Source organism: Lates calcarifer, linkage group LG10 (assembly GCF_001640805.2).
Source record: "Lates calcarifer isolate ASB-BC8 linkage group LG10, TLL_Latcal_v3, whole genome shotgun sequence".
Taxonomy (NCBI): Eukaryota; Metazoa; Chordata; class Actinopteri; family Centropomidae; genus Lates; species Lates calcarifer.
In genome coordinates, this window is record NC_066842.1 from 23,039,120 (window position 1) to 23,048,557 (window position 9,438).

The following is a 9,438-nucleotide window of genomic DNA, read 5'->3' on the forward strand; positions in this document are numbered from 1 at the left end:
CATTTCTCAGCAACAAAGTATATGCAGTGTCTCCTGTAAATGTGCTGCTTATTGTGTTTCATGAGCAGTTCATAAATGGTTAAAAACATGTCACACAGTTAAAGGTGCATTAAAAATTATATGTATGTTAAAACATCTTCAACGTTATATGCAAAGTCATGGTGCAAAACATTACCTTACCCTTATATTTTAGAGACTAAAGCTTACAAGATAATACTTGGATAAATCTAAGCTCTCCCTACATGTTTATTTTCAGTATTAATTGTGCATTTGTTTGATTTTGTAAAATTAACTTGTGAAATTAAACTCAAACTTAATAAAAACCATTTAGACCATTACTTTGTAATTAGGGGGAAAACATGCTTTTAATTTCTTTGACCTATCAGTAGCTTGTTTTTACTATCACACCTGTAATGATGGATTTTGTCACACATTTATTCCTCAAATGATGATGCAACATTTTTTCCTTTTTTGTTAGGAGAAAAGTTGTCGGTCTCAAAATGATAGGCATTCAATAGATCCACTTAAATCCCTATAATCTGATGCTTAGATTCGCTGTAACGTTAATGAAGTGTTGTCTAAAATTGAATTTGGCAGAAAAGAGAGAGAGGCAGATGAGAGGGAGGCGCGTGACGTCAGCGGTCAGCTGACAGGTTTGTTTTGCTTGCTCGAGCTCGTCCTCATAAAAACACACGCAGAGGAAGGAAGCGACGACATCAAACCATCTCTGAACTTGTGCTTTTTAGTTAATATTTTACCAGTTAGCTACCAGCACCGTAACCGTGGATAGTTTTATAAAACGTTTAGCTTTTCTGTCTTTGTGTTGCTAACAACTGCTACCTCCGTTTTTATCTGCTGCCAACTGGTTGACTTTGACGCAATATGCCTTCAGAAAAAACCTTCAAACAAAGAAGGACATACGGTGGGTCTTTTCACAGTTTGTTCTAACATTATACACTCAACATTGTTTCTTTGTATCCTTTATGTGACGGTGTGGATTTAGCTGTTGTCCGAATTTTTCTCTGAACTGTACGGGACTGAATTACAGTGTTAATGTGTGTTACAGGCCGAGTAGCTGTTGGTTATTATCCCTGTGGCGAGTATTAGCGTTCAAGGCTTTAGTTTCAGTGAACAGTTTAATAAACATACAGGGGAGATACTGGAGGGTTGTCTGCACAGCTAATAAGAAGACACAGCCTTATACGGAGGTCTTTAGACGTGTCAGCTCATTCAAAAGGAGATAGAAGACAAACTGTTCCCATCAGTATACATACAAGTTTACATATAGATTAAATAGAATAAAATAGAAGAGGATAGAATAGAATAGGACTGTTTGCTGCAGGCCTCTCCCTCCCCAAGTGTGTGCGTGTGTTTGTTTATTTGTATCAGAGCGGTGGGAGAAAAACAAAGTGGTGTCGAAATGCAGGGCAGAGAGGAGGAGAGCTGCAGGATTGGGGGATGGGACAGGGAAGAGAGGGCTTTAAAAGGGAGCAGATTCGGATGGTACCCTAAAGTCCAGAGTTTACCTTCGTTTCTTTTTGTGTGACGGGGTAGGCCACAGCCTCGATGCGGATTATAGTTTCGCTTACGCTTTCCCAGCCCTCATGGCTGAAGACAAAGCCTGCAGTGCTTTGCAAACACATTGTACATGAGTCGTTTAACCACTTACCTCTCAAACAGCATATACTTTGTGGTGCTTTTAGTAATTTATTAGTTAGCACAATACACACAGACCAGTACGTATTTCATTATAATTCTATGAGATGCATCATTTTCATCAGATTGTGAAGTTGGCCTTTCACTGGTTTGTTGTTCTGAAGTGTTGTGTACCTTGAACAAAGATGGGAATATGTTACCCGTAGTTCTGGAAAATACATTTCCCAGTATGACTAAAAGTAACCTACTTCCGGTCCAACATCACGTTACTGGTCCAAATTTACACAACCAGCGCACGTGAGAGTCAGTCAGCAAAGAGAAACATCTCGTCACGTGCGTTGGACTGTGTTTGAGAACACATTGAAGTGAATATAAGATGATGTTTTCACTGTCAAACTGCGATAAACCAACAGTAGCACAGCTAACTGTTGGTTAAGGCTATATATATATATGTTCCCAGTTAGGAAACAGTTTGTCTGTATTAGTTGTGGTTTACAGTGTGATATTGTACACCGGCTGCTGGTCATCATTTACCCAGGTTTTTATTTTACCTCTGTGTCACTGCCTTGTGTGTACATGATTATCTGGGCCCACATGTTTAAATAAATACACTTAACATGGTGCTCGTTGTATTGGCACTAGGCCTGTATGACTCACTAAACTTCAGTTGAGGTTCAGCATATGAAACAGTTTGTTGCACATCTGTATAGAAGGTCATTAAATGACTCAGGAAATCACAGAGAATCTTCCAGTTGTATCAGGTGGTACTGACTCATTCCCATGTTATGGCAGAACAGAAATTTGGGGAAAATGCCAGGAGGCTCTTAGGTCAACTGCTTCCCATTTTGTGATTGTTTTATTTGATTGAAAACAGATGATTCAGAGGCTGTTTGTTGCTTGGACTGGTCATGAGAGACAGATAAGACACGTTGATACAGAGCTTTTCTGTTCCTCTTTGGTGAACTCATCTGGGTTGAAATGTAATTACAGAACAATGTCCCACATTTCCTTAAGTTTAGCGTGAAAATGGCACCCATCAGGAAGATAAACATTTGTCCTTTGGAAGCAGTGTGTAATCAGTTGATTGAATTAGATATCCTAACAGTGGGTACATTTTCCTCTTAGCAAACACACAGGACTGGATACAGTAACTCAAAGCTTCGACTGACTGACAGCTAACAGGGGCCAGTGTACTGCTTTTGATTGCTTGGCTCTAGAAGATCAGCACCTAGTTTCATGTCTTCTATTTCCACCCACAGTTTCATTTAAAATCAACATTTAAAAACTAATGATTCAAGTATGTTGACTGAACCCATTTGACCATGAGACAGTGTTGTTGTTGATGTTGTCAGTTCAAAGTACAGTGAGCCCAACGTGTTATCTGCCCCAGTTACAAATCACTTAAAAAATAGGGTTAAACCTCAAACAGACTGCTTTGCCCCAGGTCACTGGTGAACAAGTGAACCATCCTATCAACACCTGACCTGACCTCTTGAGTTATCACTGTGGAGGGAAAACCCAGTGATGAAAATTTCCAGTTGAGATGCTAAAAAACTAAGACATAGAAAACAACAAGATAAACAACAAGGCATTCTTCAACATGATATGCAGTCAGCGGAAACACATTGGTAACATTGCAGAGGCTCTAGATCACAATTTTTTTGTGTAATAATCTGCTAATCATTGTGGAACAATGTGCTTACACCATGAGTGGATTTTAGGAAAGCCCATTATGTTTTCACCAGAGAGCCTTATTCCACTAAGCAGACTGTTAAATACACTGCTCCCTGATGCTGCTACTCTGTAACATTAAAACCCCAAGAATGGGATCATTACCTTTTTTTTGTTAAAGATATTTATTTGAAGTAGATCAGATGAAAATAGTGAAAGAATGAGAACAGCTGCCATATTCTTTGGGTTTTATTTACAACACCTGCACAAACCTGTCAAACCAGAGATTAAAACAACAAACATTTTGTCTGCTGCTCCTCACATGGTCACCAAATACATAAACTTACAGAAAGGGAAGATATGGATGCCATATGCAAATTAGGGTGACTCAGAAGTTCTGCTAAGGCCTGCTAGATTTTACAGTCAGCTATCTTGTTCTACTCATGAGTTTGTGTCTGTCTCATTACTTTGTTTTTGACCTGTGTTTTATCAGTTGATTGTACTCTCGGTCTGTTTTTCTGCCCTGCAGAACAGAGAGTAGAAGATGTCAGACTGATCCGGGAGCAGCACCCTAACAAGATACCGGTGAGTCGAAATTAATATTCAAAAGTCAGATTCACATTCACGTATTGGCTTGGCGTTGAATGTAAATCTCTGAATGAACACCAGTGCTTAATATTATCCTGACACTGAGAGTCATGTTAGAAAAACATAAGTAAGAGCAACAGAAACCTACTGCAACGGAAAGCACTACCACAGGTTTCCTGGTTGTCACTGAAATGTCATTTTGTGGTATTAGACACATTTCTACGAGTGCTCTCTGCTCATTTATTTCTGGAGGGAGATTTTTTCTTGATCACTGGTGATCAGTTATTTTGTAATTTAGTTTAGTTCAAGCAGTCTAGTGTACCAGCAGTTGTTTCTCTCTTCTTATGAGAACTGGGTGTGACTGCATCTGCCACTCAGTCAGATATCCAGTGGCTCTTAGCAACCACCAGTAAACAAACGCACACCTCGTGTTTCACCTGCTTGTTTTATCATTTTGAGATAGAGTATCACAGCAGCCCTCCATCTGCTGCCCCATGTAAGGCCTCTTCTCATCTTAAAAGCACCCCACTGTGTGTGTGTGTGTGTGTGTGGTGTGTGTGCGTGTGTATGTGTATGTGCGCGCATGCTTGTGTGTGCTTCCTGTGTGCTCTCCTGGGGTTATAAACTACCATGTCATGGTAAGTGTTGAGACCAGAGGCAGATGCACTGTGTCACTGTAACATAACTCCATCGAGACAGCCGCAGTGGAGCCTGTGGGGGGCGGAGGAGCAGAGGACTGTATGACAGACTGATTATAGCTCTCAGAGCAGACAGGCCCTGCCTCACTGAACAATATATCTGCTTCCATTTATACCTACCAGAGGACAATACATTTCTAAATGACTGCTGAAATTTCAGATCAGTGATTTAATTTTTTGTTTTCATCATTATTGTTATTTAATTAGGGAAAGATTCAAAGTTGCATTGAAGTAAAAAAAAAAAAACAAACAATTATCTAATTTAATTTAAGGCCTAAGGTCACATGCATGTGTAGTATAACCTTATGATGAGTGATTATGCTCATAGTTTGAAGGGGGAATTCATAAACTGCAAGTCAGCACTGTCCGAGAAAGTAGTCCACAGCGGCAGTGATGTCACCATCACTGTCAAAAATGTAAAAATGTGAGTGTGCCAGATCAGGTGAGACAGGCAGGTGTTGGTTGGATGAATTCAAATCCACATTTGGTGGATGACGGCATGAGGGCCAATGAGAGCCGACCAAGAGTTAAACTACACACGTGTGTAACGAAAGCTGTTTAATTCATTTCCTTCTGCCTCGGGTCACAAACTAATGAACCACACCTCATACATATGTAGTAAGTGATTAAATGACATATTACAGATTCATCTTAATTTACATAAGAACTGGTCAATAAACACCATCATAGACACTAAAATGACCTTTTCCTGAGCTTTAAAGCAAAACAGTACAAGAAAATCTTTAAGTGCTTAGAAAGAAACTCCACCAGCTGATGAAGATTACATAATATGGTCAAAGAACAGCTAACAATGGACCTTGTGGCAACTCAACCTTTTTGAAAATGATCAATAATGTATTGATATTTATCTTAAAATATCACAAAGTTTATATTGCCCAGTTCCCATCTGGTTATTTTATCTATAAACATTTTCTGAGCTGAATGAATTGCAGAAAATGCACTGTTTGACAATGAGTAGTACTGTCATGATATTACATTCTGTATACCTTGATAGAATATTTATCCATTGTCCACCAGTGACTTAAAAATACAACATTAAAAAAGCGTTATCATTATATATAATAGTAGTAAAGACTTTAAGAATGGTTGCTGTTGTTACTGAACGATGCACATAATCACAGGTGTATGGAGTGTGTTTTCTATTTTCTATTGTATAAAGTCAGAGTCAATCAGAGGATGCTCTGTGGCAGCCAGCCTTAGTGGATTAGCATAATAACAGATGCATGTAATTTGCACTTGTAGTTAGTGATGAAGTGGCTCATGTATTTGTGCAGTGGTGTTTTTAAGAGCTTATTCGAAACACATCTTAACTTGATTGAATGTTCCACTGAATAGAAGATTCTGTGCTAGTGCAAGTAAGTCAGTCTTGGTCCAGTGAGCATGGACTTTTGATTAAGAAGAACAAGCGAGCGGGGCAGAGGGCTGTCTTCTATTTTTAACACATCATCTGATATGTGTGCTGCTTCATCTCCCTGTTACATCTCACTATTGATCACAGACACTGGTCTCAAAACAGTTTCAGCTGGGAGGCTATCAGCCTTGAAAACAACATGGGAATGCTGCACTCATGCCACAATAAAAGAGCAGAAATCATTGATCACGTGTATGTCTTCTGCAGGTGATCATTGAGAGGTATAAAGGAGAAAAACAACTTCCCATCCTGGACAAGACCAAGTTCCTGGTGCCCGACCACGTCAACATGAGTGAGCTCATTAAGATTATCAGGTAGACTTGAACTCTTCGCACTTTGTCTCCTCTCCTCTCCTCTCCTCTCCTCTCCTCCCCTCCTCACTTGTGTCATATTTTTCTTTCCCCACCAGGAGGCGCCTCCAGCTAAACTCAAACCAGGCTTTCTTCTTGCTGGTCAACGGCCACAGCATGGTGTCTGTGTCGGCTGCCATCTCTGAGGTGTACGAGCGGGAGCGGGACCAAGATGGCTTCCTCTACATGGTGTATGCCTCCCAGGAGACGTTCGGCTCTGCCACAACCGCCCAGTGAACCGTCTTCCTTCTGCTTCCATCTGGCCGGCGATTGGACAATTGTAGTTTTTAACCCCAGCCCCCTTCCGCATTTCTTGTCACGCACCTTTAGTCTTGACTGTAAGAGCAAAAACACAAATAACAAAATCTAAACACAGTGTGCGATCATTTCTCAGCTCAAATGGGTTCAGGTTATGCTCTCTATATTCTGACTGCAAAGAGCAGATAAACTGTTTAACCACACTTACCCAGTGAATAGTATAAAGCCACAGGGGTTGACCAGAACAGCAGAGTTTAAGTAGAGAAATCCCCAAATCTGACAATGACTCAGGCCAATAGAGCCTTTAACTGTGTGTCTCTGCTTTTGTATTGTCCTCTCTGGTGAATCATGTTCGCTGTTACGGCAACGTACCGCCTGTTGACGGCAGTTACTTTCAGTGTTGTGGTTTTGTGTCTCCTAGGCTGTATTTATGTTAATGTATATATACATTTCAGGTAGTGGTATTAGAAAAAGTGGTGAGTCTCCACCACTTCTCTATATATACATTAGCCAATGAACAAAGCCAACCTTAATTTTAAGGTTTTTGGAGACAGGCAGTTTCTGGATTCAGATGTTTTTAATGAAGCTTTTTATCGCAGTCTGAGGTCAGAGTTAGGGATTTGTAGTCACAGCCTGAGTTGAATTTTGCCAGAGAAAATGCTAAATTAAGTAGAAAGGACCCTCGTTAATCAATGCATCTCTGCTGTGTGTCTCGTCACATTCCCTTCATGGTCCTTCCTTGGTGTTTTTTTATCCCTCCCTGCCTTGTCGCCTAAAGCATCTTCTTCACTGTAACAAAAAGATGTTAAGAAACTGCTTTGCTCTTGAAACAGATGATTGTAGTTTGCAAAAAAAATGCCTTGGTGTACAGATAATGTTGACTTTGTGGCTTTGAATATAAAAGGGGTTCCGTTGAGAGTGTAACCAAGTTGACTTTGGACACACTACAAGGAGCATGGTCTAATTGCATGTGTGAATGGAGGATGAAGGAGTTTCTGTAAATGCTGATGAGGGGAGGGGGTTGCCATTTCTTTTTCCTTCTTGTCTCTGGAAGGTGTCAAAAGGGTGATATGGGAACGGAGGAAGGACCTGAGACCTGGGCAGGTTGATGAGTATCACTTTTGACTGTCCATTTGTTTTGTTTTTTGTTTTCCCTTTGACCTACAGGGTTGATTTCCCAGAGCTGTTGTTGTTCTGTTTCACTTCACTGAAATACAACAAGCACTGTCACAGTGGGAGCTTCCACCTGCCCAGTGGGTTTTTAAGGGCTGCACAGAAACATCTTGTTTGTCTATAGATGGTCCTTCACACACTTTCTGTGCCGTTGTCCTCCTCCACCTCCTCCACCTCCTCCTCCCCTTCACCATCTTTTTAACAGATCTGAGGTTTAGCTGCTTTTATATCGCAGTATTTTATCTTTTTGGTTCTTTTTATTTAATGTGATGTTTATTTCACTGTCCCACACGTCTCAACTCTTTGCTGTCTACAGTATGTGAAGGTGACTTTTTCTTTCTGACTAGTGAAAGCCACTGTGTGTTTGCAACAGAGGGGTGGAACATTTACTTCAGCGCTGTCTCCTCTGCCTGCTCCTCCGTTTCACACACACATGCACACACAGCAATATCATACAGCCTCCTCTTATGTATTTATGTTGGTATTTTGTAAAGCAATAAAAAACAGGGAAAAAATTAACTGTGAGTTTTGAGTATTATTCTCAAAATTACTGTTTTATTACCATAAAACCTACATTTACAAGGAGATAAGTTTCAGATGCTTGGACCAGAGAATATTTCACAAATTTACTAGATAATCGACTGTAAGTCCCTCCCCCTCCCACAACTCAAAAATGCGTTTTATGTCTTACATGTCTTACATTCATTTTAATGTTTGAGTGTCACTGTACAGAGTGGAGTATGGTGCTAAAAGGCTGCTTTTCAAAAGTTTCTCACTTTAAATCTGAGTTTAAAACTCATACACAGTAACATCACAACATCAAAAACATGATGCAAACAATTATTCAGTGCAGATTATTCAGTGCAGATCTAATTAATTGGCTGTCAGAGCTTTATATTGACTAATTGATTAATCAGTCATCAGGAGTTTCTGTAGGTTCAGACCGTTTGGGCTGTATTACAAAGTGTTAGTTCAGGGTTCAGACGTTGGCTGTATACAAGTGTTAGTTGTCTGTGAAATGCAGTGTGTCCACTGTGTTACATATAGCAACAAATTCACAAACTACTAACACAGGCTACATATGTTGATGGCCACAAAGTGAATAAGGTGTGTGAAATTAAAACAAAATATTAACACAACATCCACCTTTACAGATCCCCCCACCCTGCTGGCTGACTGCTGTGTGTCAAAGTCAAACTTACTTGAGACAAATCAAAATCTGTTCTCATCATGTTGTCTTAATGATGTTGCCAGTTGTTCTGCACCAACAAGAGACTGCTCAGCCCCTCTGCACTTTGTCATTTATAACTAAAGGTGTACAGATTCCCCCTTATTAAATCATTAAGCTGCACAACTTCTCTAATATGCCTCTTGTGCACTCCTTATGTCTGGATGAAATAACCATTGTTTTATTCATTACAGACTCATCTCAGTGTAGCTCCACTGGTCAATTTTACATCCTGCAGTTCACTAGGAAAGTTCCAAGATTTGGATCTGAGTATTTATAAATATAAGTTTTGTGAACTATTAGCAGATTTACATGCAGGGAGATAATGACAATGTCTAACCATACATCCAGAAAAGCAGACAGGGATGTAGATAGATAGTTCAC

The 9,438-nt window shown here is 40.0% G+C and overlaps 1 protein-coding gene across 1 annotated transcript; it reads left to right on the top strand.

Annotated features, from left to right (window-relative positions):
* Positions 1-664: 664 nt before the first annotated feature.
* map1lc3b (microtubule-associated protein 1 light chain 3 beta) lies at positions 665-8,345 on the top strand. The gene is made up of 4 exons (XM_018703551.2): positions 665-922; positions 3,857-3,912; positions 6,253-6,359; positions 6,455-8,345. Exons 1-4 carry the CDS (start codon positions 883-885, stop codon positions 6,630-6,632), a joined length of 381 nt encoding a protein of 126 aa, XP_018559067.1. The 5' UTR covers positions 665-882; the 3' UTR covers positions 6,633-8,345.
* The last annotated feature ends 1,093 nt before the right edge of the window (positions 8,346-9,438 follow it).